Source organism: Carcharhinus amblyrhynchos, chromosome X, assembly GCF_965287045.1.
Source record: "Carcharhinus amblyrhynchos chromosome X, sCarAmb.v2.hapA, whole genome shotgun sequence".
Classification (NCBI taxonomy): Eukaryota; Metazoa; Chordata; class Chondrichthyes; order Carcharhiniformes; family Carcharhinidae; genus Carcharhinus; species Carcharhinus amblyrhynchos.
Genome location: NC_137359.1, coordinates 13,134,844 through 13,155,982, shown reverse-complemented (window position 1 = coordinate 13,155,982; position 21,139 = coordinate 13,134,844). Strand labels below are relative to the sequence as shown.

General features: G+C 44.3%; 1 protein-coding gene across 1 annotated transcript in view; it reads left to right on the top strand.

Annotated features, from left to right (window-relative positions):
- The window catches only part of LOC145361836 (sonic hedgehog protein-like), a 111,210-nt gene that overhangs the window by 57,716 nt on the left and 32,355 nt on the right, over positions 1 to 21,139 (top strand). Inside the window, exon 2 of the mRNA XM_080217786.1 lies at positions 16,074 to 16,335. Within this exon, the coding sequence (XP_080073912.1) occupies positions 16,074 to 16,335 (262 nt within the window). The remainder of the gene's footprint in view (positions 1 to 16,073; positions 16,336 to 21,139) is intronic.

Below are 21,139 nucleotides of genomic sequence, written 5' to 3'. Positions count from 1 at the left end.
ACAGATGCAATTACAGAACTATTCTAGAGGCACTCTATTAGCACAAAACTAGTTTTTAAAACAAAATTATCAACTGGAATACTCCGATCTCACCTGCGGCTGGGATTTTCCAGTCCCGCTGCAGTAAATGGAGTTTTGGCTGAGTGCCATATTCTTTGTTCTTGCTGGTAGTGGTGGTGGGGCAATTCTGAACATCATCTTGGGTATCCTAAAAATACTGCATTTGAAGTACTGCTTCACTAAGTCCCAAGTACATTTTATTTCGATGTTCTAGTGATATCCCAGAGAGATTTCTGAGGAACATTCCAGAGGATATTGTAGGTCTGTTTAGCAGACTGATCCTGAACTGTATTATAAGCAGTTTAGTCCCCTGCCATGCTTCCGCTTCAAAGAAAAGGCAGTTGCCAGATCCTACCTGAAACATCAACTTCTCATTCTCTATCAGATGTGAATCTTCGCTCAGTTGTTGGCGGTTTGCCTCTCAATCAGAAGGTTGTGATTTTAATTCCAGTACTTGAACAAATAATCTAAGCCTGTGTCTTCAGTTCAGTCGTGAGGGAGTGCTGCACCTTCAAGCTCCTTGTCTGCCCACTGGGCTAAATGTAAAAGATGTCCTGGCTCTATTTGGAAAAGAAGTGGGGGATTACCCTGGCTATCCATTTCTCCTTCAACCAACACCACAAAACCTTTGTATCTTATTGCTATTCTTGGAATCTTTCTGTGCGCAAAATAGCTTTGCATAATATCAATCATTGTGCTTCAAAGTAGTTCATTGTATGTGAGACAGAGACATTTCTTAGTCATATGATGAAGCATTTTATAAATGCAAGTTTTTCTTCTTTTTTCTTAGATGCTGACAGACCTGCTGTGCATTTCCAGCATTTTCTATTTTTACTTCAGTTGACTCAGTGGGTTAATGCATCGTGTGGTTCGTTGCTGACTCATTCAGATCAAAAAGGTCCACAGGTTCCATCCTTCACCTGTGTTAACAGATGAACACAGATGAAGTTCAGTTGGATTTTGACTATGACAGAGGTGGTGGCATTGCAGTTGGCCTCTGTCCCTGGAAGGCACATGACTACTGTTCGTGATCGAATGGCCATTTGGGACAAGGTACTGGAAAGTGGTCGGTGCCCATGGAACAGTTCCAATGTGAGTCAGTGCCTTCAGGAGGAGGAGAAAGAAATAAAAACTGGGAGGAAAAACAGTTCCAGGCAACAGTTCCTGGATTTGGAAGAGTAGGAGCAGGAAATCAGGCAAGGTTCCTGCTCCTGATTACCATGTGGTGATCAATACTCCATAATGTCTGGCCGTAAGGACAGGATTAGACTCATCTGCAATATCAACCATTGTAGAATATTCTACCAGAACTTACTACATTGGATCAAACAAAAAGAATGACTGCTTTGCGAAGGTGCTGGAAGGTGGCCAGGAACAATGGAGTCATACAACAGCATGGGTAATTTCTCTAAGGGCAGAAAATCATGAAAAGAAATGATGGAGACTTATCTGCAACAAATGGAAGTTTACAGCACATAAAGAGGCCATTCTAACCGCAATGTCTGTGCCATCTCTTTATTAAATAATTAAAAACTAATTTCACTCCCCCACTGCCTCCCCATAGCCCTGTACCTTCTTGTTCAAATACTTATCCATTTTTCTTTTTATTGATGCATTGGTCTCTGTCCAAACCACTGCATGTTCCAATGAATCTCAAAATACCTTTCTACTGCTGTTCCTGTTGGACTGTCATTTTAACGGTACAAAATTTGGAAGTATTGTAAACTATGAGGAGGAAAGTATAACATTTCAAAAGGATATATATAAGAGCTGTTGGAATGGACGGAAATGTGGCAGACAATGTTCGATGTGGAGAAATGTGAGCTAATACATTTTGGTAGGAAAAACATAGGGTGGAGTATAGAATGAAGGGTACAAATCTCACACAGGTGCAGGAGCAAAGGGACCTAGGTGTATATGTGCATAGATCATTGAAGGTGGCAGGACAGATTGAGAGTGGTTAATGAAACATACAGTATCCTAGGCTTTATTAACAGGAGCTTAGAGTACAAGAGCAAGGAGGTTATGTTGAACTTGTATAATGATGTGGAGATGCCGGCGTTGGACTGGGGTAAACACAATAAGAAGTCTCACAATACCAGGTTAAAGTCCAAAAGGTTCATTTGGTAGCAAACGCCACTAGCTTTCGAGGCTCTGCCCCTTCGTCAGGTGAGTGGGGAGTTCTGATCACAAACAGGACATATAAAGGCACACACTAAGTTTACAGAATATTGATTAGAATGCGAGGCTTTACAGCTAATCAAGTCTTAAAGGTGCAGACAATGTGAGTGGAGATAACATTAAGCACAGGTTAAAGAGATGTGTATTGTCTCCAGACAGTACAGTAAGTGAGATTTTGCAAGCCCAGGCAAGTCATGGGGGTTACAAATAGTGTGACATGAACCCAAGATCCTGGTTGAGACCATCCTCGTGTGTGGAACTTGGCAATCAGTCTCTGCTCAGTGACTCTGCGCTGTCATGTGTCATGAAGGCCGCCTTGGAGGACGCTTCCCCGAAGATCAGAGGCCGAATGCCCGTGACCACTAAAGTGTTCGCCAACAGGAAGAGAACAGTCTTGCCTGGTGATTGTCGGACTATGTTCATTCATCCATTGTCGTAGTGTCTGCATGGTCTCCCTGATGTACCATGCCCCAGGACATCCTTTCCTGCAGTGTATCAGGTAGACAACGTTGGCCAAGTTGCAAGAGGATGTCCCATGTACCTGGTGGACGGTGTTCTCACGTGAGATGATGGCATCCATGTTGATGATCTGGCATGTCTTGCAGAGGTTGCTGTGACAAGGTTGTGTAGTGTCCTGGTCACCTGAAGGCTGGGTAGTTTGCTGCGGACAATAGTCTGTTTGAGGTTGTGCAGTTATTTGAAGGCAAGAAGCGGGGGTGTGGGGATGGCCTTGGCGAGATGTTCGTCTTCATCAATGACATGTTGACGACTCCAGAGAAGATGTCGTAGCTTCTCCGCTCCGGGGAAGTACTGGACGACGAAGGGTACTCTGTCCACCATGTCCCGCGTTTCTCTTCTGAGGAGGTCGGTGTGGTTTTTCGCTGTGGCGCATGGGAACTTTCGATTGATGAGTCGAGCGCCATATCTTGTTCTTATGAGGGCATCTTTCAGTGTCTGGAGGTGTCTGTTGCGATCCTCCTCATCTGAGCAGATCCTGTGTATACGGAAGGCTTGTCCTTAGGGGATGGCTTCTTTAACGTGTTTAAGGTGGAAGCTGGAGAAGTGGAGCATCGTGAGGTTATCTGTGGGCTTGCGGTACAGTGAGGTGCTGAAGTGACTGTCCTTAATGGAGATGCGTGTGTCCAAGAATGCAACTGATTCTGGAGAGTAGTTCATGGTGAGTCTGATGGTGGGATGGAACTTGTTGATATCATCATATAGTTGTTTCAGTGATTGTTCACCATGAGTTCAAAGGAAGAAAATGTTATCGATGTATCTGAAAGATGCCCTTATAAGAACAGGATATGGTGCTTGACTCATCGATTGACAGTTCTGATGCACCACAGCGAAAAACTGCACTGACCTCCTCAGAAGACAAACATGGGACATGGTGGACAGAGTACCCTTCATCGTCCAGTACTTCCCCGGAGCGGAGAAGCTATGACATCTTCTCCGGAGTCTTCAACATGTCATTGATGAAGACGAACATCTCGCCAGGGCCATCCCCACAGCCCCACTTCTTGCCTTCAAATAACTGCACAACCTCAAACAGACTATTGTCCACAGCAAACTACCCAGCCTTCAGGAGAACAGTGACCACAACACCACACAACCCTGCCACAGCAACCTCTGCAAGACATGCCGGATCATCGACACGGATGCCATCATCTCACGTGAGAACACCAGCCACCAGGTACACGGTACATACTCTTGCAACTCGGCCAACGTTGTCTACCTGATACGCTGCGGGAAAGGATGTCCCAAGGCATGGTACATTGGGGAGACCATGCAGACGCTACGACAACGGATGAACGAACACCACTCGACTATCACCAGGCAAGACTGTTCTCTTCCTGTTGGTGAACACTTCAGCGGGTCATGGGCATTCGGCCTCTGATCTTCGGGTAAGCGTTCTCCAGTGCGGCCTTCGCGACACACGACAGCGCAGCGTTGCTGAACAGAGACTGATAGCCAAGTTCCACCCATATGAGGATGGCCTCAATCGGGATCTTGGGTTCATGTCACACTATTTGTAACCCCCATGACTTGCCTGGGCTTGCAACATCTCATCTACTGTCCTGTCTGGAGACAATACACATCTCCTTAACCAATGCCTAATGCTATCTCCACTCACAATATCTGCACCTTTAAGACTTGATTAGCTGTAAAGACTCACTTTCTAATCAGTATTCTGTAAACTGAGTGTGTGTCTTTATATGTCCTGTTTGTGATCCAAACTCCCCACTCATCTGACGAAGGGGCAGAGCCCCGAAAGCTAGTGGCTTTTACTACCAATTGAATCTGTTGGACTTTAACCTGATGTTGTAAGACTTCTTACAGAACTACTTGTATAAGACAGTAGTTAGACCTCAGCTGGAGTTCTGGGCATTGATTTTAGGAAGGATGTGAAAGCATTGGAGAGAGTGCAGAAGTGGTTTCTGAGAATGGTTCCAGGGATAAGAAACTTCAGGTATGATAGATTGGAGAAGTTGGGACTTTTTCTTTGGAGAAAAGAAGACTGAGAGGAGACGTGAACGAAGCATTCAAAAATGATGAGGGGTCTGGACACAATAGTCAGGGGAAACTGTTCCCACTCATGAAAGGATTGAGAACAAGAGGCACAGATTTAAAATAATTGATAAAAGCAAAAACGACCTGAGGGAAAAAAGCATTTTCATGCGGCGAGTGGCTGGGGTCTAGAATGCATTGACAGAGTGTGGCAGAGGCAGGTTCAATCAACACATTGAAGAGGGCGTTAGATTATTATTTGAAAAGAAGCAATCTGCAGGATTCCAATGAAAAGGCAGGAGAATGGCACCCAGTGAAATGTTCATTTGAAGAGTCGGTGCAGAATGGGCTGAATGGCCTTCTTCTGAGCCATAACAATTCTGTGATCCTCAATGTCTAAATAATAATTTTAAATTAATGGCCCCTCATCATTGATGCAGGGACAAATATTTTACGGTCGATGTGGTGAATCTTATGAGATGAGCAAATTAATCCATATGTTTCCGACACAACTAGATTTGTAATTGAAAAGAAGTAACAATTTAAAACAATTCTGATTTGGAAAACGCTGATATTCTAATTAATGTCAACCAAGAATGCACTTTTTTCAAAGCAAAATCTGTTTGTATGAATGAAGAAGTTGTTCATCAGTATCTCTCACCATAAAAGAAAAGCAATTTGTATTGGTGACATTGGAAGGAATGGGTTAAGCAACTTTATGTTTAAAATTAGCAATTAACACCTCATTTGTAACTAGTTGAGGGTAATTGAGCACACCGGACAGATAATTGAGGTTAATTAATTGCAAAGCTTGAGGCTATGTGGAGTTACGTTTTAATCTTAAATCCACGTATGCAGGGAACAATAGGAAGAATTCAGCAAATGCAGTAACACGGTGCAAATGCTCTAAAACAATCTAGAAGGATAGAATATGTGAATGTGCTCACAATCTCTCAAATCATGGTCAGATGTCCCCATGCAGAGAGTTGGGGAAAAAATCAGAAGGTGAAGCCAAGCGGGACTGCACTCCTGTATTTTCAGGATTCTGTGTTGATTCAGGAGCAGAGTACCACTGGAGTAAGATGGAAGGAAACATTTTCACCGTCCTGTTGATTGAAGAGTTGATGTGTTGTGGCAACACCTGAGAAATGGGAGGAAATAATCTTTAAAAATGCCACATTTTGGTGCATCCTGCTGTGTTATGTAGACTAGGAAAGCTTCCGGGTTGAGTTAGCTGAAGCATCAGAGAATCTTCAACTTATTACAATGTCTCCAACTTATTGCAGTGCCTCTGGCCCAAAACTGGTCATCAGCAGAAGTTTCTGTTTCTCATTCCTCTAGTTCCACTAGAAAGTACATGTATAGACACCGGGCCTGATTTTGCTCCTTTTATTAAAAAAGAAGCTTGTCTTTTCCTCAAGTTACTAAGCTGCTCAAGGAACTGTGGAGATGTGCAGCTTTCGAATGCATCTCCATTTGCACCAATGACTAGCTTTGCAGTGCGCAATTTTTGATGAAATGCCTGAACGCCAACAGGGATGATAAAGTCAATTTAACGATGAGGCTTGACAAGTGCTGGTAAGCTCAGTCATGGAAAGATGCAAGCACATTACTGATGGGAGAGGCCAGCTCCTAAACATGCAAAGAAGGCGCCAAGTGTTGCAATACTATCACTGCCAAAGTGAACGTTTTCTCAACAACTGAGGACCTAGCTGAAGGTCTGGAAGAAGCTGCCTGGTTTAAAAGAAAAGCACAAAGGTAAGGCATCAATATTACTGTCAAATAACAGCGCAGAATGTATATGGAACTGAAGGAGAGTAGTTAAATATCTAAACTGTACAGGCTCAGAGAAATGTTAGCATGGATGCTGCGAGTAATGCTTTAAGAACCAAAAATTGTAGTGTTATGCAAATTGCATGAAACATGCCATGTTGGGGGTGGGCAGAGAGACTATGTATTGCAGGAAGGAACTTCCATAGGCCAAATTATCCTGACTCAATCCCCACTGCTCTTTTGTTTTAAAGGCAAAACTGGCATTTACCCGAAGGGCATGAATTCGAACAAGTGATGGACCCAGACATTCAGGAACTCACTCCATATGAGGAAGCTATGGTTGATTTATTCGGGAGGGAGAGTTGGGACTGTGGAGATTGGAGGGGAGCGCAGAACTGCTGGTATGTACTGTATTAATCATACTCTGTGATTGCACCATGTGTTACATCAACGTGTACATCAGCACTAATTCTGCACAAGTGCATAATAGTGCATGCAATGGCAAAATAGTACGCAACTGGATCTGTGCATACAGCTCTGTCCACAGAACACATGGATAACCAACTGCACCAGAAGAGCACTACAAGCATAAGCATTGTCGTCACCCCCAACTGAAATGGATATCAGCACAAGTATACCAACTGCAGGAGGCGTAGGCAATGATACTGGTCAGCAAGCAAAAGGGACTGGTGAAGGATGGATAGCAGAGGTTGAGGAGCCAGCTGGCACAGGATGCAGGATTAACATACTTTGTGCCCCTATGGAGTTGTATGGGATGCAGACCTTTAGTAGGCCTGACTTCAAACAGCAGAGCCTTGCATTGTGGACTAACTTGTTTCCTCACACACTACATTGGAAGATGGTTTGGGTTGTGTGGAACATCCAACACCCCCTTCCCCCAGATAGATGGCACCATGTTCCATGTATGTCGTGGAGCATGTTGTATACACTGCAGTCCGACATTGGATAACGGCAAAACCAATGGTGTTTGCAGGATTGACATCTGGTCATGAAATCTCCCATTCCCACTACGGAGGCTTTATAGCCCAAATTCCCAAGGTGCAGTCGTAACTAACTTCCACTTTCAAAGTGAATAGATCAAAGTGACCATAACAAAAAATTCTAAGACTTTCATAGATGCTCAATGTTCTACACTCACAGAGATCAGTGGGCATCGTGAGAAGATGCACTCCACCAGTGATATTTGTGGAGTAGCACACAGGAATTGATTGGAACTCATATTGGTGGCAGTTGTGTGCTATTGTGTAACCATGGGCATAATCTCTGACAGTGACTATGGCAAGACCCTTGGCATTTCTGCAGGGCGTTAGTCACAGATACAGTTAGCGAACTTTCTATATGCTCTTCACTCACTAGTTGGCTACATAGCCACTCACCAATTCAAATCCATCAACTGTGGGAGCACTTGGCAGTAAGGTGCATTGACAAGTCGCAGGGAGATGCTCATGACACACAAACGGCAAATACACTACTACTGCACAACTTGAATAAAATTCCTTCACTATCAGCAAGTTGCAGTCTCATTATTTAATTATGCATTTTTTTAAAAAAGCTGAAAACTAGAACAAAAATAGCTGACAGGGTTTGTGATATTGGAGGTGTCTTTTGACGTAACCAGTGGTGGTGCATTGCAGATAGTTATCTGTTCTTCAGGTCTTCCTGGGCTAGGTGGTCCATTCTGTTACAGCCTCTCTGGTCAATGAGCTTGGTCAGGATTGGGTAGATAACTGTCGTGTACTACACTTGATGACCAAGGGTCACCTTTTGAGTTGTGCCCCTCCTCTGCACTGTTGACCTACCCTTTCCTCCTCTATTGTAACGGGGCTGGCACACCTATGATCTTGGGCAGAAAGGTGCATTGTTCAATTCTGCCACTGCTGTGTTTTTTTCAACTATTGCTCTTTTATTAAGTTCTCTGAAGCCACGTCTAACGTGAAGTGAAATATTACTTTTCAATTTCACCCTGAAGCTGCAGAATGGTGCACAAGTTTATTATAAATCTTTAACAAGGCTTTGCCAATCAAAAAATGAGGCTCCCCTCCCTACCCACCTTTCAACAATCTTTTTGAATATTTTTGAGCAGGGAGGAACACACATAGATATCATCTACATTGTCACTAAAATTAGTAAGCACAGAAATGTTTCTTCCTGAGTGATGGAATCAGATTTAGTTCTGTCCCCTAAGGTCAAAACCTGCTGCCACTCCCTGTCCGAGCTCATATAAAGAACATCCACCTGAGCCTGAGGAACTGGGAGGTGCCTGTGGAACTATCAGGAGAAAATTAACTTTAAAATGTTTTCCTGTTGGTAAACATGCTGTTCGTTGTGATACTGAATCATGCAAACCAGGAAAGTCTCATTCTTTTATGTCTGGACTGTGAATTGTTTGAACCATTTGTGCAAGGCTACTGCAATTGACTTCTGCATTCCTGGGCTAAGGAGTCGGGGGGTTGTAGGACAGAAATTCAATCCTGGTTTTTGCTGCTCATCACTGTCTGCTGACTCCTGCCAGGACAAGCATATGAGTGGGTATTGGGCAAGGAGAAATTGGTCTTGGCACGAATACCAAGTCAAAGAACCTGATGGCATTCCCTCCGTGTCTAGAATAATGACTAAAGAGTGGTCACTTGGCTGAAGTTTGGGTCCCAGTACCCGAACAGAAATCGTGGCTAGAATTTTCTGGCCCCTCCTGCCGGTGGGATCTTCCAGTCCTACCAAATCAATGGACATTCAAATGGCTCGCCTCATCCTCTGTGGGGGAATTCCAGCCAGTGCTTCTGTTCGGAGAGGAAAGGAGATGCTGAGAGAATGAGTAAAGTGGATTATGAATTTGCAATGAAATATAATGAATAACTGGAATCAGTTTCACATCACTCTCGTTTTTTTCAACAGGTTAAAAAAGCTAGGGGCTTCGTTTTCTTCAGCCTGGAAGTAGCAGCCCTTGAGGCTTCTTTGGATTTTTTTAAATTCAGATTTTTAAACAAACTAACAAAGTCAGGCACACCTGGCATTCTGCCACTTTAATCCGATGAATGTTTCCGTCTCCTGTTGCACCTTTTGAAACTTGCACACCTGGCTGTGAGTGTGACTAGCTTGCCTATTAAGTTCCGTTTCATCGTGCTTAGCCTGAAATGCTTCCAACTGAGGAATTGTGGCATTGGGTGGGTCTTATTCTAAACTAGAGACTGGATTGGTGTATGGGATCTGATGATGGATTGTGATTCTAATACAGTCATGCACCAGGTGTATTATCTAACAGACATTTAGATCGAGTAGACACCGATCCTTATTTGGAGAGGAATATCTCTGTGAAACTTGGCTTTGAAATAGAATGCAACAGGAGAAGCAGTTCCTAATATTTTATATTTGGCAGCTTTTTTTCCTCGATTCACCTGCCAGTTCAGGCCCGGATTTGATCTTGGGCAGTTGCCTTTTCCCAGCATGCTTAAATTGGCAGCACTCTGAGGGTTCAGTCAGAGGGTTGTGTGTTCAGGCCACACTGAGCATTTAATCCAATTCTGGGAGAACACTGAGGGGGTGCTTTACCATCTGAAGGACCACCCTTTGGATGAAATATTGAAAAGAAGCCTTTGCCTATCTATTTAAAAACCCTGAAAAGCAAGCAATTCTCTTCCAAGAAAAGCAAAATACTGAACACTTCTGTAGATGGGTTATATGGACTCAAAATGTTTCTCTCTCCACAGATGCTGCCAGACCTCCTGAGTTTATCCAGCATTTTCTGTTTTAATTCACCTCGTATTCAGGCCAGCATTTCTTCCTCAAAAAGCAGACTAAATGGTCATGTATTTCATTGCTGTTTGTGAGTTCTTGCTGTGCGCAAATTGACTAGCTGCTGCATTTGCAATTGCAACGGCGTCTTTGAAATACTGTGGTAGTTTGAAATGTATGATGATACTGTATAAATTCAAGTCCTAACATCCTTATTTATTAAACTTCCTATCATTTCTTTTCACCTGACAAATATTGAGTGGTGGGAAATGCCAAACTGTGCAACCAAAGGGTCATTCTGTACGTGGTGTAATATTGTAGTGAAAGCTCGTTGGGTTTCTATGGGTGCAGTATTTTAATCTCCCTCGGTGATTTGGTTAATCTGGTCAAGTATTGAGCTATGCAGATGGGAAGATTATGACTTCAATGTCCAGTTCATACTACATTAGCCAACTTTTGCAGGGGAAGCAATTAATGTGTAAAAAATGACCTCTGACCTCTGTTCCTCCTGGCTGAGAAAGTCAGAAGAATTCTTTTTCCCTGTGGCTCTTGCTGGAAGGTGTGCATAAGTGAATGTTGGACAGGTACAAGATTGTGCTTGGCTTTGATAAAACCCCAATTGTGCATCCCACCTCAACCAGTCAATTGAATAGTCTTCCAAGATTCCCTCTTTAGGCTCTTCTGTGGGTAAGGTATTAGTGGGTACCCAGTATTTGTGAATTCACAACCTGATATGAGTTGGCATCTTTAAGTGTTCTGGTAACAACTAGTTGTTTTCTTGACTATTGGGGAAGTGATATGGTGTCTCACTCTCCAACTTACCTAATGTGGATATGGCATTTATCTCCTATCCTCAGTAATAGGAGTTTATATGAGAGAATCAGAACTGCAATCCTGATATAATGTGTTGAATCACCAGTGTGCTGTGGTACTACTAGGTGCTTACATGGCATCTTCAGTCACAGTAAAGAAAAAATATAATCCAAACTTTTGATAGTCTGTGTAAAGGTTAAAGGCTTCCTGATGCAAGTCAGTGTTGGAAGGTGGGCCTCAGTGACCATATCTGTACATATTCAAAATGTTGGAATATCTCGAGCACAGATTTCATATTGAAATCAAAATCCTGATTTACCACCAAATTGCCAAGCAATTGTATTTCTTCCCATTCCCCTCCCCATCCATTTTATCACTATTTTAAATACATTCGGGTTGATAACTGTTTCAATTGCCTCTTTCACAGACAGAAAGGAGTAGAATCCTTTACTAAGAATCATCATTCAAAGTCTGCCCAGCTGATGATAAAATGCTTTTCTGTTACCTGTCTGAGGTTTTAAGGTGATACCACCCACCAGTGACCGGTTTATCCATAAGAACATAAGAAATAAGAACATAAGAAATAGGAGCAGGAGTAGGCCATCTGGCCCTTCGAGCCTGCCCCGCCATTCAATAAGATCATGGCTGATCTGTCGTGGCTCAGTTCCACTTTCCCGCCCTCTCCCCATAACCCTTAATCCCCTCTCTTATCAAAAACCCATCAACCTGCTTCTTAAAAATATTTAGCGAGGCAGCCTCCACCACTTCAACGGGCAGAGAATTCCAGAGATTCACCACCCTTTGAGTGAAGAAGTTCCTCCTCAACTCCGTTCTAAACTGCCCCCCCTTTATCTTGAGGCTGTGCCCCCTAGTCCTACTGTCTTTTTTGAGCGGGAAGAGTCTCTCCACCTCTATCCTATCCATCCCATTCATCATCTTATACGTCTCAATGAGATCTCCCCTCATTCTTCTAAACTCTAACGAGTACAAGCCTAGTTTATTCAGCCTCTCCTCATAGCTCAACCCCCTCAACTCCGGTATCAGCCTAGTAAACCTCCTCTGCACTCCCTCCAAGGCCAAAGTGCGGCGACCAAAACTGCACGCAGTACTCCAGCTGCGGCCTCACCAGTGCCCTGTACAGCTGCAGCAAGACCTTCCTACTTTTATATTCAATCCCCCTCGCTATGAAGGCCAGCATCCCATTTGCCTTCCTGACCACCTGCTGCACCTGCAGGCTGGGTTTTTGCAACTATTGCACAAGGACCCCGAGGTCCCTCTGCACCGTCGCATGCTGCAGTTTTTCGCCATGTAAGTAATAGTCCTTCCTACCATTATTCCTACCAAAGTGGACAACCTCACATTTGCCAACATTAAATTCCATTTGCCAGTTCCTGGTCCATTCGCCCAGCCTATCTAGATCCTTCTGCAGACTCTCCACACCCTCCACGCAATTTGCCGTTCCACCAATCTTGGTGTCATCAGCAAATTTCGACACCATACACTCGGTTCCCTCCTCCAGATCATCTATATAAATGGTAAATAGCTGAGGCCCCAGCACCGACCCCTGGGGCACTCCACTAGTCACCAACCGCCAATCCGAATAGCACCCATTGACCCCCACTCTCTGCCTCCTATTTGACAGCCAATCCTCTATCCACGCTAACACCCTACCCCCAACTCCATGCCCCCTGACCTTCTGTAATAACCTCTTGTGAGGCACCTTATCAAACGCCTTCTGAAAATCAAGAAACACCACATCCACCGGCTCTCCTCTATCCACTGCCCTAGACACATCCTCATAGAACTCCAATAAATTTGTCAGACATGACTTCCCCTTAACGAAACTGTGCTGCGTCTGCTCTATCAAACAATTCTCCTCAAGATGCCTCGCTATTTTCTCCTTGATCACGGATTCTAACATTTTACCTACAACAGACGTTAAACTAAGAACATAAGAACATAAGAAATAGGAGCAGGAGTAGGCCAACTAGCCCTTCGAGCCTGCCCTGCCATTCAATAAGATCATGGCTGATCTGTCATGTCTCAGTTCCACATTCCCGCCCTCTCCCCATAACCCATAATCCCCTCGCTTATCAAAAACCCATCAACCCGCGTCTTAAAAATATTTAGCGAGGCAGCCTCCACCACTTCAACGAGCAGAGAATTCCAGAGATTCACCACCCTTTGAGTGAAGAAGTTCCTCCTCAACTCCGTTTTAAACCGCCCCCCCCCCCCTTTATCTTGAGGCTGTGCCCCCTAGTCCTACTGTCCTTTCTGAGCGGGAAGAGCCTCTCCACCTCTATCCTATCCATCCCATTCATCATCTTATACGTCTCAATGAGATCTCCCCTCATTCTTCTAAACTCTAACAAGTACAAGCCTAGTTTATTCAGCCTCTCCTCATAGTTCAACCCCCTCAACTCCAGCATCAGCCTAGTAAACCTCCTCTGCACTCCCTCCAAGGCCAAAATATCCTTGCGTAAATACGGCGACCAAAACTGCACACAGTACTCCAGTTGCGGCCTCACCAATGCCCTATACAGCCGCAGCAAGACCTCCCTACTTTTATATTCAATCCCCCTCGCTATGAAGGCCAGCATCCCATTCGCCTTCCTGACCACCTGCTGCACCTGCAGGCTGGGTTTTTGCAACTCATGCACAAGGACCCCGAGGTCCCTCTGCACCGTCGCCTGCTGCAGTTTTTCGCCCCGTAAGTAATAATCCTTCCTACCATTATTTCTACCAAAGTGGACCACCTCGCACTTGCCAACGTTAAATTCCATTTGCCATTTCCTGGCCCATTCGCCCAGCCTATCTAGATCCTTCTGTAGACTCTCCACACCCTCCACGCAATTTGCCGTTCCACCAATCTTGGTGTCATCAGCAAATTTCGACACCATACACTCGGTTCCCTCCTCCAGATCATCTATATAAATGGTAAATAGCTGACCGGCCTATAATTCCCTGCCTTTTGCCTGCCACCCTTCTTAAACAACGGCGTAACATTCGCCGTTTTCCAATCTTCTGGCACTTCCCCGGAATCCAGCGACGTTTGGAAAATAATCACCAAGGCATCCACTGTCACCTCCGCCATGTCTTTCAGAACCCTTGGATGCATTCCATCCGGTCCTGGGGACTTGTCCACAATCAGTCCCTCCAGTCTGTCGAGCACTGCCTCTCTAGTAACAATAATGTCATTCAGGCCCTCCACTCCTACCATCTTTCCATCGCTAACACCCGGCAAATTATTCACGTCCTCCTCCGTGAAGACCGAAACAAAAAAGTTATTCAAGGCCTCAGCCATTTCCCCATCCCCTACCACTAAGTCCCCCCTCTCATCCTCTAAGGGTCCAACGTTCACCCTAGCCAGCCTCTTCCTTTTTATATATTTATAAAAACTCTTGCTATCCTTTTTTATATTAAGTGCTAGCCCAGCTTCATAGTTTCTCCTACCCTTCTTTATCAACTTCTTTGTCATTCTTTGTTGACATTTAAACCTCTCCCAATCCTCTTCTCGCCCACTACTCTTAGCTACTCTAAACGCATCCGCTTTTAATTTAACACTTTCCTTTACCTCCTTTGTTATCCACGTCTGATTATCTCTCCTCCTACGATCCTTTTTAACCATCGGAATAAATTTCTGCTGAGCACCAAGAAAGATCTCCTTAAAGATCCTCCACTGTTCCTCAGCAGACCTACCTTCCAACGCGCTCCCTCAATCAACATTCGCCAATTCCTCTCTCATCCTACTGTACTCCCCATATGACTAGAATTAAAATACCTCATTTTGAGGACATTCAGAGTGGGAGAGTTCAACCTAATTGTGCGTTTTAGAATGGGCACTTGACAATCTGGCTATTACCATATTGAATGTAGCTTTCTGCCTCTCGTCTGAAACATAGTGTGCAAAGTATTATTTAGGCCCATACAGCATTGTTGTCATCCACGTGACTTTTTTTCCTTTAGATATTTTTATAGCTCTCTTCCCTTGCCATTTCTTTCTTCAAAGGCAAACATTCATTCTGAAATATGGTTCCACAGTTGCCAAATAAGCCCATCCAAGTGGCAACAGGCCATATTGGGCTGAAATGGTGAGTGTTAGAGGGTGTTTCAATTCAGGGTGCCACTGCTGCCCAAATCTGCCTTCACCCAATATCCTCCCCTCATCCAGCTGACATTACAAAGGAGACCAATTACAGTGTCTCTGTTGTCATTAGCTGACATTAACTAACTGCACAAACCAAGGATTGAATATGTGAATTTACAGCAACAAGTTTTCTAGTGCCTTTTAATGCAATAAAACATTCCAAGGCACTTCACAGGGGCATTCCAAATTAAAATGTGACACTGAGCCATGCAATGAGATATTAGGTTAGATGACCAAATGTTTAGTCAAAGAGGTAGGCTTAAGGGAATTCCTCAAAGGAGGAAAGCGAGGTAGGAATTGCAGATCTTCGGGCCTAGATGGCTGAAGGCACGACTGCCAATGATGATGTGATGAAAATTGGGAATTGGCCAGGTGATGGTGGGATTTGAAAATAAGTATGAGCATTTTAAAATTGAGGCCTTGCTTAACCAGGAGCCAATGTAGGAAGAGCAGCCATGGGGCTCATGGGTGAATGGGACTTGCTATGAGATCGGACACTGGCCACAGGCTTTTGAATGGCCTCAAGTTTAAGGAGGGTGAAAGATGGGAGGCCAACCAGGAGTGCATTGGAGTGGTCAAGTCTAGAGATAACAAAGACACGGATCAGGGTTTCAGCAGCAAAAGAGATGAGGCAGGTGTGGAGTGATGGTGCAGATGCCTATTTCCAAACTAGGAAAACAATCTGGGACCATTTATTGCAAAGTTTCGTCTCGAACAATGACCTGTTGCTTTGTCTGAGTACTGAAGTTTGAAAGTAACTCATCTAGTCCGAGACTCTACCACCTTGTTTTGCAATCCATGCCAATAATAACAAGTATACTTTATTTCTGTTGAATTTCAGCGCTGTAAGGATAAAGTGAATTCACTTGCAATCTCTGTGATGAACCAGTGGCCAGGGGTGAAGCTCCGAGTGACTGAGGGCTGGGATGAAGATGGGCACCATTCAAAGGAATCCTTACATTACGAAGGTCGAGCAGTAGACATCACCACATCTGACAGGGATCGCACAAAATATGGCATGCTGGCTCGCTTAGCTGTGGAGGCTGGATTTGACTGGGTTTATTATGAGTCAAAAGCTCACATTCACTGTTCAGTGAAATCAGGTAAGAGTAAGAGGTTCCTCTGGGCTTACAAAAGCAATATGATGTGGAATACTTTAGAGTGCTTTTTATATAAGTTGGTGGAGTCAAATCCACAGCTATAGCCAATATTTTGTCAAAGAATAATTAAGCCATTGGGCACTCCTCTCCTGCACAGTCAAATAGCCTGCCCAGATGTCATGTTCCCACATGGCAAAATTGTCACGTAGGTAAGGTGCTACAGGCTGTTGGTATACTTCGGGAAGAGAAGATTGACAAACTCGAGCCTGCTGTGTAGACCTTTTGCTGCATTCCAAGTGTCAGATCTCAACAGTGATATAATGTGGATTTGCTTCCAAGGTTCCCCACATGGTGATCTCCCAATCTGCACAGATAGTGGAGGGGATGAGTGGTGCAGGAAAGAGCTATATCCTCCATAGTGAGGGAAGCAAGAATAATGAATGAGTTGCACTGAATTACTGTGGAGCACAAATTACCTTTCCCCCACGTCAGTGTGTGACACAAATCAGAAAAAGGAATGAAGCCGGAGGATTAAGAAAAACCTAAATCCTCATTTCACTTTAGGTAAGATAGCTGGGGGTGAATATGATGGCTGCCTGCTGTGCGTGTTTCAAGTAGGGGGGTGATATGTGACATATGGCACATCCACTGCCTTCCCATCCACCCCTGACCCATTCTCCATAATACAGTGGGTGGGTAAGGTGTCCAGTAGGCTGCTTGCCCTTAATGAGGCCTTTGACTGCCCAATTAATGGCCTCATTCCCCCTTCACTGCCATAATACGGTGGGCACTGGAAGGCCACCAAGAGTGGAAAGCCCACTTTTTTAACATTTGAGATGAAGAGGAGGGAGGGGAAGAATGTTTCCTTCAGGGGAATGTGCCCCCACCCCCTCCAACTTTGTGCTTTCTCCCCCTGGCCTCCAAAACCTGATCTCCACCCCACTCCTCAACCTCCTGCCTAGGATGCCCAATCCATTCCAAGCCAAAAGACTCACCTTGCTCCTCACTCCATGCTGTCCTCTTTATGACTTCTGCAGCTACTAGGACTGCAAGAGCTGCCACACAATCTGATTGGCCAGCAGTTCTTGAGGATGGGATTTCCTTCCACTGAGGGCCAGTATGCTTAAGACTGCCTGCAGCATTATATTGCAGAAGGATGGCTTTTCTTTAAAGTCAGCTGTGTTTGTGATCAACTTTAGCTATGGCTCACTCAGTTGGTGACACTCTTGGGAGGTTGGTGGTGGCTCCCATTCCAGTCCAGAGACTTGAGTGCATAATCTAGGCTGATAGTTCAGTGCTGGGACCCCAGCTATTCACAATATACATTAATGATTTGGACGAAGGAATTGAATACAATATCTCCAAATTTGCAGATGACACTAAGCTGGGCAGCAGTGTTTGCTGTGAGGAGGATGCTAAGAGGCTGCAGGGTGGCTTGGACAGGCTGGCTGAGTGGGCAAATACTTGGCAAATGCAAGATAATGTGGATAAACATGAGGTTATCCACTTTGGGGACAAAAACAGGAAGGAAGATTATTATCTGGTGGCAGTTTAGGAAAAGGGCAATTGCAACGTGACCTGGGTGTCATGGTGGAACAGTCACTGAAGGTTGGTATGCAGGTACAGCAGGCGATGAGGAAAGCTAATGGCATGCTGACCTTCACAGCAAGAGGATTTGAGTATAGCAGTAAAGATGTCTTGCTGCAGTTATACAGGGCCTTGGTGAGGCCATACCTTGAGTATTGTGTGTAGTTTTGGTCTCTTAGTCTGAGGAAGGTCATTCTTGATATTGAGGGAGTCCAGCAAAGGTTCACCAAACTGATTCCTGGAATGGAAGGACTGACAATCCTGGTGGGATTGGACAGGCTAGATGCGGGAAGAATGTTCCCGATGTTGGGGAAGTCCAGAACTAGGGATCACAGTCTAAGAATAAGGGGTAAGCCATTCAGGACTGAAATGAGGAAGAACTTCTTCACTCAAGAGTTGCGAACCTGTGGAATTCTCTACCTCAGAAAGCTGTTGAGGCCAGTTCATTTGATATGTTCAAGAGGGAGCTGGATGTAGCCCTTGCAGCTAAAGGGATCAAGGGAGTATGGAGAGAAAGTGGAATACTGGAAGTGCATGATCAGCCATGATCATATTGAATGGTGTTTCAGGGTCAAAAGGCTGAAAGGCCTACTCCTGCACTTATTTTCTATGTTTCTACTGAGGGTGAGTTGCACTGTTTGAGATGCCATCTTTTGGATAAATTGTCAAACTGGGACCCAGTCTGCTGACAGTTGGATGTAAAAGATTCCATAGCATGATTTTGAAGAAGAGCAGGTGAGTTTTCCCCAGTGTCAATGTTTGTCCCTAAACCGACATCAGTAAAGTTTATTCTCTGGTCATATATGTATTTGCTGTTTGTGGGATCTTACTGTGTGCAAATTGGCAGCTGCATCTTTTACATTACAACTTTACACTCTAAAACTACTTGATTGGTTGTAAAGGGCTTTAGGTTGTTTAGGATGGTTGGAATGGAAAATGGGAAACAATGAAATGCCCTTATGAGATTCAGGAAAGTTGGCCGGAATATTCTGGCCGTTCTCGCTGGCAGGATCTTGCGGTTCTGCTGGCGACCCCCACTGCAGATTTTCCGGCGGCAGGCACTGCATAGGATGGGAAACCCCGTTGACAGCAGCTGGCCAATGGTGAAATACACCATGGGGGCGAGTGGGAAAATCTCGCCCATTGTTGAGGAAACCCTTACTTTAAACTGAGATCATTACTTGATGGAATTATAATCATTTTAATGGCTCTTATCCCCAGTATGTAGTACAACTGGCATCTGAGCTTCATTTTTATGTTGACAAACTTTTCAGAACCAAGATCACCAGCAACTGCAGGTCCTCTGGTTACAGACATACTTAGAATATACTTAATTCTTGATTTTTGTGAGTGAAAAATATCTTTCTGCGACAAACCAAAATCAGCTTGCTTGCGGACTGTTTTTCTTAATATTTTTGCCTCATAACTTTTTCTTTTAGGGTATTCTGTATATTTCACAAAGCAATAGTTCCAAGTACATTACCCCAGAGTATTTTGTTTGCAGCAAGGTACAGCCACAATGTTAAGATATATAGAGATTAACACCAGTGTGCTTACATGAGGCATGTTTGCTCTGAGAATCTTGATATCCTGCCTGTGAATGGTATGTGATGCTGGCAAGTTAAGCTGACTGGCATCTGAGGTATATGAGAAGGTGATAGAGATCTATCCTTGATGTAAAGTTTGCCCTGGCATGGAACTGACACTTTTTAACCCTTTTGAAGACACCACCGGTATTTCTCCTTCCAAGTAAACACCTATGAAGCCAGTCCCTGTTCAGAGCCTTTGGCCACTGAGTTAGTGAGTGTAAACATAGATACTAGAAGCAGGAGTAGGCCATTTGTCCCTTTGAGTCTGCTCCACCATTCATTTTGATCATGGCTGATCATCGAATTCAATATCCCTTAGTCCCTTTAGCCCCAAGAGCTATGTCTAATTTCTTCTTGAAATCAGACAACGCTTTGGCCTCAACTACATTGTGGTAGTGAATTCCACACATTCGCCACCATTCACTGTGGTACTGAATTCCACACATTCACTGGATGAAGAAATTTCTCTTCACCTCAGTTCTAAAAGGTTTACCCCTTATCCTCAAACTATGACCCCTTGTTCTGGACTTCCCCACCATTGGGAATATTCTTTCTGAATCCACCCTGTCTAACCTTATTTCTGTGAGAACCCCTCTCACTCTTCTAAACTCCAGTGAATATAATCCTAACCAATTTAGTCTGTCCTCATATGACAGACCTGCCATCCCAGGAATCAGCCTTTGCTGCACTCCCTCTATAGCAAGGACATCCTTCCTCAGATAAGGACACCAAAATTGGACATACTACTCCAGGTGTGGTCTCACCAATGCCCTATACAATTGCAGCAAAACATCCCTGTCCGTATACTCAAATCCTCTCACTATGAACGTCAACATACCATTTGCCTTCTTTGCTGCCTGCTGTACCTGCGTGCTTACTTTCAGCAACTGATGCATGAGGACTCCATTGAGTATCCACCTCTCTCAATTTACACCCATTCATCTGTCTTCCTATTCTTGCGACCAAAATGGATAACCTCACATTTATCCACATTATACTGTATCTGCCATGCAGATGCCCACACACTCAGCCTGTCCAAATCACGCTGAAGCATCTCTGCATCCTCCTCACAGCTCACCCTCCCACCCAACTTTGCATCATCTGCAAATTTGGAGATAATACATTCAGTTCTCTCTTCCAAATCATTAATATATGATGTAAACAGTTGGTGTCCTAGCACAGATCCCTGCGGAACCCTACTAGTCACTGACTGCCAATCAGAAAAAGACCCATTTATGCCAACTCTTTGCTTCCTATCTGCTAACCAGCTTTCCATCCATCTCAGGCCATTAACTGCAATCCCATGTGTTTTAACTTTCCATAGCAGTCTATTATGTGAGACCTTGTCGAAAACTTTCTGAAAGTCTAAGTAAACCACAACTACTATTTCTCCTCAGTCAACCCTACTAGTTACAACCTCAAAGAATTCCAATCTGGAGAGGGTGGCCAGAAAAAAAGATTCCACTTCAGACAGCCAGCTGACACTTGCCAGGTTAGGAATGTGAATGGTCACATAGATGAGATGCTGGATGGCAGCCAGTGTACATTGAACTGTTACCTCAACTTCTGTTGTCACCTTCAGGAGGATGGAGGTGGGGGGCAGAAGAATCAGCTGAATGTGAAATGAAACC